A 15494-nucleotide genomic window follows, 5' to 3' on the forward strand; every position below is an offset into this window, starting at 1 on the left:
TGCGGTCACAGGGAGAATATACCCCTACCGACAGCAGAAGGAATTGGCCCTGAGCTGGGAGGAGGTTTAAAGGGGACTTGAGTGGAATGCTTTTATTTTACACACTGCATGGTTGATATATCACAAATATGTTGTCAGATGAGCTGAGGGAGTCATTGACAACCATTATGTTTAAGAAACATTTAGACAGGCACTTGCATGGGGAAGGCATGGAAGGATTTGGCATTAATGCAAGCAAACTGGATTAATGGGGAAAATGCCAGGACGTACAAGATGGGCCCAATGGCCTGTTTCTGTACTTCATATCTCTGAATCCATGATTGAGCACTCATAGTCTTCACTAGTCAGAAAGTCAGAAGATTTATATGCCCCTGAATGAAGAAATTGCACTTTTTCTTGGTCCAAAGTCTGATAACAAACTAGAATTTGGCCCCTCATTTGCTGAAGTACATGTGCATTACACTCTAGCAGAACAAACTCCATATTCAATCAGAACCAGGTAACTTGCGAGTGACAGGAGAGCAAACCTGGGTATCACCTTTTTACAAGAGCCAAACTAGGATGATAAATCCCAGATGATTCTCAATGAGGAGTTGTCCAGTCCCTTGACATATGTATGGCTGAATATCAAAATCCAAAGGCTTTACAATTATTTCATCCTGAAAATATCCAGTTATTAAACATTTCATGCTGTAATTTCATTAGGGTTTTGAGAAGTGAGTGCATAAATGTGAACACACTGAGGGTGAGCCAGAAATGAAATGCATCGAAGTCACTGACCAAATATTTGTCATGAAAGCCAGTATGCTGTGTACTATTGATTAAAAACAGCAGAGTGGGCAATTAAAATATGTCAGCTAATCATCTACACTACATACACTTCTTCCATAATACAACTTGTTCTGGTAACTATCTCCAGAGATTATTTCACACGTCAGGAAAATGGGATTGTACAGCAAAGGAACAGGCCCTTCGGCCCAAGACGTTGTGTCAAACTCATTATGCTACTGAGACTGAATACCTATGATGACATGGTACGTACCCCTCCATCCTCTGCAAATCCATGAGTCTAAGAGCTTCTGAAATGCCTCTGTAATATCTGCCTCCATCACCATCCCAAGAAGCACATACCAGGCAACCACCACTCGGTGTAAAGAAAGGCCCTGCCCTGCACATCTCATAGAACAGTGCAGGTCCTTCAGACTATGAGGTTATGTGGACCTTAACCTACTCTAAAATCAATTCCTCCATCCCACACAGTCCTTCATTTTCCCTTCATCCATTTGCCTAGTGCGCCTTCAGGGTGCCGGATTTTCATGGCTCTGGAGGCGGGCTGGTACCGCTAACTGATGTGTCGCGGGAGAACAAGGAAGATCGGAAGCATTGGGCTTACTGTTGGCTGTGCACCCAGAGGCAGAGTGCTCAGAAAAAGTGATGCAACAGACTTTTAACACCATAAATCAGCAAGTTGTTTTGTTCTGTCTCCCCTCTCGCTGTGAAACGGGGACGTCTCTTTTTCCCTTATTAGGGAGAGAGAGAGAGAGAGAGAGAGCCTGTGGTATGTCGAATACTGGATGGAGGGTCATTGCCTTGCTGCTTATGCATGGGAGGGGGGAGCTGGGGGAACATTGGGGTTCTAACATTCAACTGTCATTCATTCTTTGGGGCACTCTTCTGCTTTAATGGCTGTGAAGAAAAAGAATTTCAGGAAGTATATTGTATACATTTCTCTGACATTAAATGTACCTATTGGAACCTATCTATAAGTCTCATGAAATTTCCTAAATGTATCTGCCTCTACCACCAGCCTTGCCACCTGCCACACCTCTGACTTCCCCCTGTACTTTCCTCCAATCAGCTTAAAATTTTGAACCCATCCCCTGCACCTCCCCACCACCATATCAGCCATGTCTGCCCTGGAAAAAGGCTCTGGTAATCCACATTACCTGCATCTCTTAACATCTTAAACACATCACCTCTCATTCCCTTACACTGCAAAAAGAAAAACCCCTGTTCGTTCAATCATTGCTCATAACACATCTCATTTGAACTTTTCCCTGTTCACCTTAAATGCGTCCCCCATGGTATTAGACATTTGAAGCCTGGGTAAAAGATATGTGACTCTCTACCCATGGCTCTAGGTTAGGAAGAACAGGAAGATAACACTGCTGGTGTCACAGAAAAGAACAATAACTGAGTAAGCACTCATATCTGATTAATTTTATAAGTCTCATTCAAAAATATTTATCTATATATATATATATAAAACATTTCATTGGGCTGGCCGAATGAAGTCCTAATGAAAGGTGTTGGCCTGTAACATTGACTATTCACTCCTTTCCATAGATGCTGAGTTTGTCCAGCACTTTGTACGTGTTTCATTAAGCTGGCAGCCAGATAGGGGTGCATCCAATAAGGGAAGTAAGCAGTTAGTGCAGGGTTGCTTTATGGCCATTCCCCTCAGCAACAAATAAAGCACCTTTGCATACTGCTGGGGGGATAACCTATTGGGGCAAGGCAGCATCTGACAGGCCAGTGGCCCTGCGGCCAGCCCAGAGGTTCAGTAGGAAAGGGTAAAGTGAAGCAGAGTGGTAATGATAGGAGGCTCGATAGTGAGGGGGACAGACAGCAGATTCAGTGGCCATGAAAGAGAAGTCAAGATGGTGTATTGCCTCCCAGGTGCTAGGGGCCAGGATGTTGCAGAGCAGTTGACGAACATTCTCGAGGGAGAGTGAGCAGCCAGAGGTTGTGGGTGCACATTGGCCCCAATGACAGGGGTAGAGTGGGGTAAGAGGTCCTGCACAGTGAATATAGGGAGCTAGAGAAGATGTTGAAGAGGGGGATCTCCAAAGCAGTAATCCTTGGATTACCCCCAGTACCATATACTAGTTGAGGCTAGAATATGATGATAGTACAGATGAAGGAGTAGCTGAAGAACTGGTACAGGGGGCAGGGTTTCAGATTTCTGGATCATTGGAATCTCTTCTGGGGAAGGTATGACTTGTACAAAAGGGATGGGCTGCACTTGAACCTGAGGGGCACCAATCTCCTGGTGGGAAGGTTTGCTCAAGCTGTTGGGCAGGGCTTAAGCTGTTAGCACGGGGCTGGGAACTGGAGTGATAGGGCTGAGGGTGTGACAATTGGTGCATAACTTGACGCAGTGTGAAGTGAGACTGTGAGGAAGGACAGTTCAGTCTGTGGGATGAGGTGAAGTGTAACATAGGGGCAAAATTGAAAGGAGTGATGAATACAGGACTGAAGTACTATAATTGAATACATGCAGGTAGATGATCTTGTGGTGTAGTTAGAGATTGGCAGGATTAACGTTATGGGCATCCGTGAGTTGCGGCTGAAAGATCATAGTTGGGATCATAGCTTAACATCCAAGGATACCCATTATGTCGAAAGGACAGGCAGGTAGGTAGAGGGAGTGAGGTGGCTCTGTTGGTAAAAAATAAAGTTAAATCCTTAGAAGGAGGTGACATAGGATCAGAAGATGTAGAATCCATGTGGCTAGAGTTAAGAAGCTGCAAGACCCAAATGGTAGTTATACACAGGCCCCTGGACAGTAGCCAGGCTGCTGGATATAAATTACAAAAGGAAATAGAAAAGGTACGTAAAAAGGACAATTTATAATAGTCACGGGTGTGCAGGTAGTTTGAGAAAATCAGGTTGGTGCTGAATCCCAACAAAGAGAATTTGTAGAATGCCTACAAGATGGCTTTTTAGAGGAAGTGGTGGTTGAACCGACTAGGAGAAAGGCAATTCCGGATTGACTGTTGCATAATGAAGCAGATTTGATAAGAGAGCTTAAGGTTAAGTAACTCTTAGGAGGCAATGGAGGACAAGGAAAGGGCGGACAAATTTAATAAATATTTTTCATCATTCTTCACTATGGAAGACACTAGCAGTATGCCAGAAATTCGACAATGTTAGGGGGCAGAAGTGAGTGCAGTTGCTATCATTAAGGAGAAGTCCCTGAAGGTTCATAAAGTCACCTGGATCTGATAAACTACACCTCAGGGTTCAAAGAGAAGTAGCTGAAGAATTTGTGGAGTCATGAGTGATGAGCTTTCAAGGATCATAGATTTTGGATTGGTTCTGGTGGACTAGAAAATAGCAGATTTTCTGAAGAAAGGAGATTATAGGCCAGTTAGTCTGCCTTCAGTGGTTGGAAGATATTGGAGTCCATTATTAAGAATGAGATTTCAGGGTACTTGGAGACACATGATAAAATAGGCCAAAGTCAGCATGATGTCCTTAAGGGGAAATCATGCCTGACTCTTCTGTTGGAATTACTTGAAAAAATAAAAGCAAGCCAAACAAAAGAGAATTTGTGGTGGTTGTGTTCTCAAATTTTCAGAAGGCCTTTGACAAGGTGCCATACATGAACCTGCTTAACAAGATAAAAGTCCATGGTATTACAGGAAAGACACTAGCATAGACAGAAAATCGGCTGATTGGCAGGAGGCAATGAGTTGGAATATCGGGAAACTATTATGGTTTGCTGCTGGTGACTAGTGGTGTTCCACAGGGGTTGGTATTGGGACCACTTCTTTTAACATTATATGCCAATGATTAGGATGATGGAATTAATGGATTTGTGGTGAAATGTGCAGATGATATGAAGCAAGGTGGAGAGGCAGGTAATGCTGAGGCAGCAGGGAGTCTGCAGAAAGACTTGGACAGATTGGAAGTATGGGCAAAGAAGTGGAAGATAGACTATAGTGTAGGGAAGTGTATGATCACCTTTGGAGAAGGAATAAAGGTGTAGTCTGATTTCGAACTGGGAGAAAATTCAAAGATCAGAAGTACAAAGAATCTGTGTGTGACTGTTGGTCCTGTGTTTTGCTACTTGGCTCTACAGTAACGCTGTTTCACTTGGGTGTGTTCATGAGTATTAATATATGGTTGAATGACAAGTAAACTTAAACTGAATTTTATTTATTTATGTATTTATTTTATTTATTGAGATACAGCGTAGAATAGGCCCTTCCAACCCTTTGAGTTTCGGCACCCAGAAATCCGCTGATTTATTCCTAGTCTAATCATGGGCAATTTAAAGGCATGTATTTGGTCTGTGGGAGAAAACTGAAGCACCCAGAGGAAACCCACATGGGGAGAATGTTAAAACTGCTTACAGGCAGCGGCAGGAATTGAACCCGGTTTGCTGGGACTGTAAGGCTTTGTGCTAACCACTACACTACCATACACTATGAATCTGAAAGGCAACGGTTTCACACAGAGAGTGGGGCATAAATGGAAGAAACTGCCAGAGGGACTGGTTGAGGCAGGTACATTAATAACATTTAAAAGACATTCAGACAGATACATGGATAGATAAGGTTTAAAGGGATATGGGTCAAACACAGGTAAACAGAATAAGGTTAGATGAGAAGCCCGGTCTTGACCAGTTCGACAAAATTCAAGATTCAAGATTGGTTACTGTCATTCTTCAGTACACAAGTGTATAGGAGAATGAAATGATTTTTACTTCAGATGCAATGCAGGATTAAAAATCACAATAACATAAAGAACACAATAATAAATAAATGAATATAAATATAAAAGCATCCTATTGAACACAATGTAGGAGTGACTGAGTGTGGCCATATATACAGTAATTAAGATTTGTTTAATACAGAGACTGATTGTATGTGCGTAAAGAGACACTAGGTATAGAACAGCTGATGTGGATGTAGGCTGAATGACTTCCTGATACTAAACTGCACTGTCATGTGGTTACATCTGAAGTTAAACTCTTATCTGTCTGTTGTAATTTTGTCACCATTAAATCCATTAGGCAATAGAAAGACAGCAGCTTCCCTGCTGAAATCAGCAGTGGATCCACCCCACACTAGTGTGGCCACATGAACACAAAATATAGAAGCAGAATCAGGCCATTCAGCCCATCGAGTCTGCTCTGCCATTCCATCATGGCTGATTTATTATCCCTCTTAACCACCTTCTCCTGCTTTCTTCCCATAACCTTTGATGCACTTTGATCAAGAACCTATAAACCTCTGCTTTAAATGTACCCAGTGACTTGACCTCCACAGCAGTCTGTGGCAATGAATTCAATGGATTCCCCACCCTCTGGTTAAAGAAATTCCTTCTCATCTCTATTTTAAATAGACATCTCTCTATTCTGAGGCTGTGCACTCTGGTCCTAGATTCCCCCACTGTGGGAAACACCCTCTCCACATCCACTCTATCTAATCCATTCAATGTTTGATAGGTTTGAATGAGATCTCCCCTCATTCTTCTAAACTTCAGTGACTCAGGCCCAAAACCATCAAATTACCCTTATGTTAACCCTTTCATTCTTGGAATGATACTCATGGACCTTGGCCTCAGCATGGCCTTTCTTTGATAAGGGGCTGAAAAGTGCTCACAATACTCCTGGTGCAGTCTGATCAATGCGTTATAAGGCCACAGCATTACATTTTTGTTTTAATATTCTAGTCCTCTCCACACGAATGCTAACGTTGCTGTTGCCTTCCTACCACAGACTCAATTTGCAAGTTAAACTTTGGGAACCCTGCACGAGGACTCCCAATTCCCTTTGCACCTCTGACTTCTGAATTTTATCCCCATTTAGAAAATAGTCTTGCTCTTGTTTTTTCTACCAAAGTGCACGAGCACCCATTTCACTACATTGTATTCCATCTGCCACTTCTCTGTCCATTCTCCTGATCTGTGTGAAGTGTTCCCTGATGCTGGGCAAGGTCCCCCTTGTGGCGACCATACTGGGAATAGGAACTTGTTTACTGTGTACCCAAAGCAGAAACATTATTGGATTGACACGCCTGGTTGGACCACCCCGGTGGAAACGCACCTGCTGGAAGCTCCTGGACTGTGCCTGTTGCCGGAATAGTCGCTGTTGATGCTGTTGCTGTTGCTGCAGCAGCTTCATCTGTAAAAGCTGCTGCTGGGGAGAGATGCTGGGCACTGAGGGAGGCTGCATCATGGACCCTGAGCGACGCTGAAGCATGTTGGTGAGGGCTTGCTTGGTGCTCGTGGGGTTGAACTGACCCGGAGGGTCCAACCTGGGTCCCCCTGCAAACAAAGAAGCGAACAATCATTCGACCCCAGAGAGGATACTTTCTATAGTGCGGGGGTGGAGGCCTCTGACCACAGCGCACAGCCTCAGAAGGGATAGATGACCCTTTAGAACAGAGACGGAGAGGAATTTCTTTAGCCAGAGGGTGGTAAATCTGTGGAATTCATTCCCTCAGACAGTTGTGGAGGCCAAGTCATTGTGTGTATTTAAAGCAGAGGTTGATAGGCTCCTAATTAGTACGAGTGTCAAAGGTTATGGACAGCAGGGGATTGGGTTTAAGCAGGATAATAAATAAATCAGCCATGATTGAGTAGCAGTGCAGACTTGATGGGCCGAGAGGCCCAATACTGCTTGTATGTCTTATGGTCTATTTACGATTTGCCTATAGGCTCTAGCCTGCAAAATCTGGTAGGCACTGAGTATGGAGAGATTAGGAGAATGGGTATAGCAATGGTAAATGGAGTACAGTGTACAGAGTATATAGTCATGCACTTCATTAGAAGGAATAAAGATGTAGACTATTTTCTAAATAGGGAGCAGATTCAGAAATCAGAGGTGCAAAATGATTTGGCAGACCTTGCTTAGGATTCCCTAAGGGTTAACTTGCAGGTTGAGCTGACAATATTGAAGGTAAATGCAGTATTAGCATTCATTTTGAGAGAATATATTTAATATATGAAAGTAAGAAGAAATGCTGAGGCGTTGGTCACACTACTCGTGGAACATTGTGATTGGTCGGGGACCCCATATCTAAGAAAGGACATGCCAGCACTGGAGAGGGTCCAAAGGGGGTTCACTCGAATCATCCTGGGAATAAAAAAGTTAACATATGAGGACAGTTTTATGGCCTTGAGCCTGTAATTGTAGAAGTTTAGAAGAATGAGGAGGGAACTCATTGAAACTAATCAAATACTGAAAGGCCTAGATAAAGTGGCAGAGGAAAGTATTTTTCCCATAATGGGGAAGCTTGGGCCGGAGGGCACAAAGTCAGAATAGAGAGACATCACTTTAGAACAGAGATGAGGAGGAATTTCTTTAGCTAGGATGTGGTGAATCTGAGGAATTCATTGCCTGAGATGGCTTTGGAAGCCAAGTTATTGGGTATATTTAAAGTAGAGGCTGATAGGTTCTTGTTTAGTAAGGGCATCAAAGGTTACCGGAGATGGCCGGGGAATGGGGTTGAGAGAGGTAAAATGAATCAGCCATAATGGAATGGCAGAACAGACTCAATGGTCTGTACGCCTACTTCTGCTCTTATGTCTTAAGATCTAATAAACCAATTTCAATGCCTTATTCATTGCAATAAATAAAGATTCCAGAAGTGACTAGTATTAAGGGCAGCTCCTGGGAGCCGTCATATGAGGACCAGCAAAGTCTTCAGGACTGAATGGTCTATTCCTGTTCCCGTACAATCTCACTTGCTCTGGGCATAAAATCATATCAAGGTAAGTTCCTGATTTCGAAACCTGCATGGCCACTGAAGGTTAAATTGGTATTTAGAGATTAATTTTCTGATGTCTTTCAGGCCACCTTTCCTGATTTCGATTGTTCTACCAGTGTCATTTAAACGTTCAGCTGGAATTCCCTCACCAAAGCTTCCTTGCCTTGTTTCCATATTTTAAAATCCTCTTTAAAATCTGCGCTCAACATTTTTTATCATTTTATTTCATTTTCATAGAGATGATGAAGTATGGTAACAGGCCCTTCCCGTCTATTGAAACCAGGCCACCCGATTACCCCCATGTGACCAATTAACCTACAAACCTATACGTCTTTGGAGAGCAGGAGGAAACAGGAACACCAGGAATAAACCCAACCATTGACAGCTAATGTAACGTATGGTGCACTGGGAGGAGACCACAAGCGTCACCACGCTTCTGGCAGCAACGTAGCACACCCACAACTCACTAGGCCAAACCAGTGTGCCTTTGGAACGTGGGGAATCTGGGGCTCCCAAAGGAAACCCACGCAGTCATGGGGAGAATGTTTGTACGAGTTCCTGACTGAGAGGAGCAGGACTGAGACTGGGACACTGTCACTGTTACAGTGTTATACTAACCACTACGCTATCACACTGCCCATGTTGAAATCTGTAAGATTATCTAGCTAACCGTCACACTTCATCCCTGTAGCAATCTTATTCTGTTACAGGTGATGAAACAATGGAGCAACAATCTCCAGGCGGAGCTCAGTGGGTCAAGCAGCATCTATGGAGGGCAACAAAGTGTTGATGTTTTGGGCCGAGACCCCTCACCAGGATGAGCCGACTGCTTGGCTTGCTGAGTTCTTCCTACAGATTGCTTTTTGCTCCAGTATTCTCATGTGTGCTCTCTCTACTATAGAACTGGAACTTGTCTTTCTGGCATTAGGGTTTACAGTGCCTTAAATGCAGTCACCAGCATCATCATCATTATATGCCATGTTGTATAAAGTAGGCAAGCACAGGACCATGAGAGTTCTTGGCAAATTTTCCTGCAGAAGTGCTGCTGAGGATGACTAGAAGAATTGGATCAGCTCATTATTGAATGGCGGAGCAGACTCGATGGGCTGAATGGCCTCCTCCTGCTCCTATATCTTATGGACTGGTAGATTTTCTGGATTATTGGATGATACTTCTGTTAACATACTGCCACACCTTTAATTTTAAAATGTTATACAAAGAGTAGCCACTTTATCAGTTATCTCCTGTACCTAATAAAGTGGCCATTGAGTGTGTGTTCATGGTCTTTTGCTGCTGTAGCCCATCCTCTTCAAGGTTCAACGTTTTGTGTATTCAGAAATGCTCTTCTGCACAACTGTTGGTAACATATGGTTATTTGAGTTACTGTCAGCCTGAACTAGTCTCCACTAACCTCTCTCACTAACAGGGTGTTTTTGCACTTTAAAATTTCTGCTCACTGAATGTCTTTTTTGTTTTCAAACCATTCTCTGTAAACTGGTTGTAGATGGGTCATATTCTGCATGGAGGTCGGTGACCAGTGGAGTGCCTCAGGGATCTGTTCTGGGACCCTACTCTGTGATTTTTATAAGTGACCTGGATGAGGAAGTGGAGAGGTGGATTAGTAAATTTGCTGATTACACAAAGGTTGGAGGTGTTCTGGATAGTGTGGAGGGTTGTCAGAGGTTACAGCAGGACATTGATAGGATGCAAAACTGGGCTGAGAAGTGGCAGATGGAGTTCAACCCAGGTAAGTGTGAAGTGGTTCATTTTGGTAGGTCAAATATGATGACAGAATATAGCATTAATGATAAGACTCTTGGCAGTGTGGAGGATCGGAGGGATCTTGGGGTCTGAGTCCATAGGACACTCAAAGCAGCTGTGCAGGTTGACTCTGTGGTTAAGAAGGCATATGGTGTATTGGCCTTCATAGGTTGACTCTGTGGTTAAGAAGGCGTATGGTGTATTGGCCTTCATCAATCATGGAATTGAATTTAGGAGCCAAGAGGTAATGTTGCAGCTATATAGGACCCTGGTCAGACCCCACTTGGAGTACTGTGCTCAGTTCTGGTCGCCTCACTACTGGAAGGAGGTGGAAACCATAGAAAGGTGCAGAGGAGATTTACAAGGATGTTGCCTGGATTGGGGAGCATGCATTATGAGAACAAGTTGAGTGAACTCGGCTTTTTCTCCTTGGAGTGATGGAGGATGAGATGTGACCTGATGGAGGTGTACAAGATGATGAGAGGCAATGATTGTGTGGATAGTCAGAGGCTTTTTCCCAGGGCTGAAATGGCTAGCACAAGAGGGCACAGTTTTAAGGTGCTTAGAAGTAGGTACAGAGGAGATGTCAGGTGTAAATTTTTTACGCAGAGAGTGGTGAGTGCGTGGAATGAGCTGCCACCAACGGTGGTGGAGGTGGATACGATAGGGTCTTTTAAGAGACTCCTGGATAGGTACATGGAGCTTAGAAAAATAGAGGGCTAGGGGTAACCCGAGGTAATTTCTAAGGGAAGGACAGGTTTGGCACAGCTTTGTAGGCCAATGGGCCTGTATTGTGCTGTAGGTTTTCTATGTTTCTATGTAAACTCTAGAGCCTGTTGTGTATGAAAATCCCTGGAGATCAGCAGTTTCTGAGATCATCAATCCATCTTGTCTGGCACCAACAATAATTCCATGGTCACTTAGATCACATTTCTTCTCCATTTTGATGTTTGGTCTGAACAGCAACTGAACCTTTTGAACATGTCTGCATGCTTTTATGCCTTGAGTTGCTGCCATATGATTGGCTGATAAGATACTTGCATTAACAAGTTGTACAGTTGTACCTGTTAAACTGGCTACTAAGTGAATAGTACTACAACAAATTATCCAGTGAACATGGTCGATTTAAAAAGAGCATAGGAAAGACTGCCCCCAAAGAAATCAAGGGGAGCACAAGAAATTTGGCCCCAGTGCCTTTAAAAGACCAGATGAAATGGGATCCAGTGTGATTAAAGAGAGCAAGACAGACCTTGGTGAGTTTCAAGGTAAAGTGGGGACTGGGACCCAGGTTAATGTCAAGGGTATGTGGAGATATCACCCGTGCCAGATACTGAGCCACTGGAATTTCTGAATAGTCAGATAGTGGACTATTGGAGTCTTAGTGCATTTGGTTTGTGACAATTACGTTAATGAGCTCTTCATTTCCCTAACAATAATAATAACAGATTAAACGATCACAATCTTCATGCACTCAACATAATGTACAAACACCAATGTTCTCGGAACAGAATGCTGACATATTGAAACACAAGAAGCTGCAGATGCCGGAATCCTGGAGCAACACACCAAGAGCTGAAGAAACTCAGCAGGTTGAGCAGCATCAATGGAGCAAAATGGACAGTCGACATTGTTTATTGAGACACTTCAACTGGGCTGACATATTGCAGAGTGCTTTTGAGAGAACGTTCCCCTTTCCCAGCTTTCAAATATTTTCCTAGTTTCTGTGCTGTAGTGTTGAATAACTTTCATAATCTAATTCTCTTATTCAAAACGTTCAAAGGTGAGGGGCTATCAACCTGGAAGGAATCACATTGCAAGTTTATTTTTAATATATAATTCATTTCCAAGGTTTCTGTTCAATGCCCATCACTAAATCAGATTTAATGTTTGGGTTTTATCGTCAAGGTACTGTTTTTTCCCCCCTCGGATAGTAAAGTCCAAAACTAAAAGGCATGGGTTTAAGGTCAGAGCAAAAAAAAGATTAAAAGGGACATGGGGGCAACTTTTTCCACACAGAGGGTGGTGGGTGTTCAGAAGGTGTGCTCAGAGGAAGCTGTAGAGGTGGACACAATTACAACAATTAAGAGTTATTTAGCCAGATACATGAGGTATGGGTCAAACGGGATTAGCTTGAATAGATAACTTTGTTGGCATGAACAAGTTGGTCCGAAGAGCCTGCTTCTATGCTGTAGAACTCCATGATTCCAATGCCTATTGCACACGGAAACAAGGCATTATTTCTACAGTACTGCTACTGAACCTATCACCAGGAATAGTCATGCAGTACCTACATAGATTCCAAACACACAACAACGGCTTATCTCTGTACATACCTGGTGGGAGCGGCTGGTTCTGGAAGTAGAAACCAGATTGTTGCAGCTGACCCATAAGGTTGTAACCCCAAGAGGGTGCTGCCTGGGGATGGTGTATCAACTGTGAAGACATTGGCATGTAATTCGGAGGCACTCGGTATACATTGTTTTGTTGGTAGTCCTGCAATGGATACGATGAAGGTTAATGAGAATAACTATTAATATTGGCATGACTTAGCACGTGAATGTTTCCGTATGGTCTATGACGGGGGTCGGCAACCCGCGGCTCCGGAGCCACATGTGGCTCTTTTAGGTCTGTGCTGCGGCTCCCTGTTGCTTTGGGAAATAATTGGTTGTGGCGACCCTTTTCCTGGCACATCCGAACCGACTCACAATAAGATAGCCTACGGGGGTTTGCGAGCACAGAGCTTTGGAGCCTCTGCGCCATGGGGGGGGGGGGGCAGGTTGAGGGAGGCTTAAAAGTGAGGCTGAAGATTTCGAATAAAGTTTTTTTCCTTCGACTGCAGTTACCGACTCCGTGTCGTAATTTTAGCGTGGCGTGTAGCACACCGCTACATGGTCAGTATTTAATTAATATGTATTTTATGTTAGTTTGTTAGTTTTTGAAATGTAAATCTAAATTTGAAGATTATGGTGATCTTGTACAATCTAAATAAGACGTTGTGGCGGGCGACCCATTTCCTGACACATCCGAACCGGCTCACAATTAGCCAGCATTCAGGCTAAGGGAGATAGCCTACGGGGGTTTGTGAGTACGTGTCTTTTGCAGCATCCGCGCCCATGGGGGGCGGGTTGAGGGAGGCTTAAAAGCAAGGCTGTTTAGTTCGAATAAAGCTATCTTTGACTGCAGTTTACTGACTGCGTGTAGCAACCGCTACGACGTGTTTTTATCGCTGGCTGTCCAGAGGGGAGGTGCTGAAACGCTTTGTCGCGCGTCTGGAAGAAGTGAAAACTTTCCTGGGCAGCAAAGGGCTCAACTTTCCTGAGCTGGAACAGCCAGAGTGGCTGGAAAAGCTACACTTCATGGTAGACATGACAGCGCACCTGAACACGCTGAACACAGCTCTTCAACGGGGTAAGGACGTACAGCCCTGCACATGTTGGGGGATGTTTTGCATTCGAGCGCAAGTTGACGTTGCTTGCCAGAGATTTACAGAAAGGCACATTGTCTCACTTCCCCAATTTGAGAGAGTTCAAACAATGTCACGACATGATAAATTCGGAGTATTTACATTCTGCAATCATCGCAATGCAAACATCGTTTGGGAAACGCTTCTGTGAGTTCAGAGAGGAAAAAAACACATTATCCTTCCCGGTCACTCCCCTAAGCATCGATCCATCCCTACTGAATACGACTGCATTGTCAGGTGTGAGTCAACCTGAAGAAGTATGATAAATATTTTAATTGCGTATTATTTTACGTATATTCATATGTTTTCATTGTTCAGTGAAATAGTCCTTTTATTTTTCAGGTTGACAGCTGGCTGACGTTATTTTTGGTTTGCTGCTGGCGGCAAATTTAAGTTTGGCGTTTTTCATAAATACAAGAAGGACTCAAATAGACGTTGAGTATTTTACTTAAAAGTAACCTTCAACCCAACGTCTTTTTTTCGGAGTTCAAAATGTTTTTGTTGCATGCAGAAATGTAATTTCGTTTTCTCTGCAGGAGTTCATCAATTTCATAAATGCAACACATTATAGTTTATTTATACATAGCATAAAGGCAAAACAAAACGTTGTATGCAGTGTTATTTCATTTTAAATGTCAAACGGGTTTTGCGGCTCCCAGTGTTTTCTTTTCTGTGGGAAACGGGTCCAAGTGGCTCTTTCAGTGGTAAAGGTTGCTGACCCCTGGTCTATGAAATGAGAGGGAAAATACAAGAATTGGGGTTAAAAAAAACCTCTGGAGGAGATCAGTTCATTGAGAAGTATCTCAAGAACAAAACTGATGGTTGACATGTTGGGTCAAGACCCTTCATCTGCACTGAAAAATAGAAGCGGGTGGAGACAGCAAGTACCAAGTGCCTTCAGGGGTTAAATTTGTTCTTCCACATTACTCTTGGCCATAATATACGGCAGGAAGGAGATAGAAATGGACATCAAAAACAAAAAGGCCATTTGCGCCCTCTAGATCATGTTTGAAGTCTCCTTAATTTGATTCCTAAACTTTGTCTTGTGAAAATCTATCAACTAATTGACACAACATAAAAAGTATTGGGACACTGAGTTGCAATTCAACTTTAACCATAGGACAAATAGATCATAAAGGTATGGAAATGGCAACATGTTACCAGTTGGTCCTTACATCTATTCTCGACGCTGATGATTTTGGCTTCTTTTTCCTGTTCCTGCTCTTCTTCTCATCATCCTGAGTGCTTTTGTTCTGGTCCGCGACATCCACTGGCTTCTTCTCTAAATCCAGCGATACTGGAGTCGGGGGCTCATCCTCGTCCTCGGGGGGGAGTGGTAAAGGCTCCAGGTAGTAACTCCGTGGCTTTGGCTTGGGGTGAGTGTGATACAGGAGGAGGTGATGCTGATCTTCATACTTGATAACCTTGCGATCGACGCGCACGGTGCCAAACCAAGCCCAGGAGAGTGGAGCTGGATTCTTGTGTCCCTCAAATAAATCCCAAGGGTTAACCTTCTGCTTTGTTGACACTTGTAGACCCTATAGAGGAGAACATGCATCACAAATCAGACTAAAGCATTAAGTCGTAAAACAGCAGAAGCTGTAAATGACCAAAGTGACACTGTGACATTATTTCATTAGGAGTTTGCTGGAGACTTTGGTGACATACCAAATCTCCTCAAATTCCTACAGATGCACCGCGAACAACATTCAGACTGGTTGGATCACCTCCTGGCATGGAGGCACCTATGCAGAGGATCGGAAAAC

General features: G+C 43.5%; 1 protein-coding gene across 1 annotated transcript in view; it reads right to left on the reverse strand.

Moving 5' to 3' along the window:
* The window catches only part of LOC132406765 (mediator of RNA polymerase II transcription subunit 12-like protein), a 689991-nt gene that overhangs the window by 55229 nt on the left and 619268 nt on the right, over nucleotides 1–15494 (reverse strand). The window contains exons 38-40 of the mRNA XM_059992729.1: nucleotides 14904–15266; nucleotides 12599–12758; nucleotides 6839–7059 (exon numbers count right to left, since the gene is read on the reverse strand). Coding sequence (XP_059848712.1) covers nucleotides 6839–7059; nucleotides 12599–12758; nucleotides 14904–15266 — 744 coding nt within the window. The remainder of the gene's footprint in view (nucleotides 1–6838; nucleotides 7060–12598; nucleotides 12759–14903; nucleotides 15267–15494) is intronic.

The sequence above is a fragment of the Hypanus sabinus genome, chromosome 2 (assembly GCF_030144855.1).
Source record: "Hypanus sabinus isolate sHypSab1 chromosome 2, sHypSab1.hap1, whole genome shotgun sequence".
In the NCBI taxonomy this organism is placed as follows: Eukaryota; Metazoa; Chordata; class Chondrichthyes; order Myliobatiformes; family Dasyatidae; genus Hypanus; species Hypanus sabinus.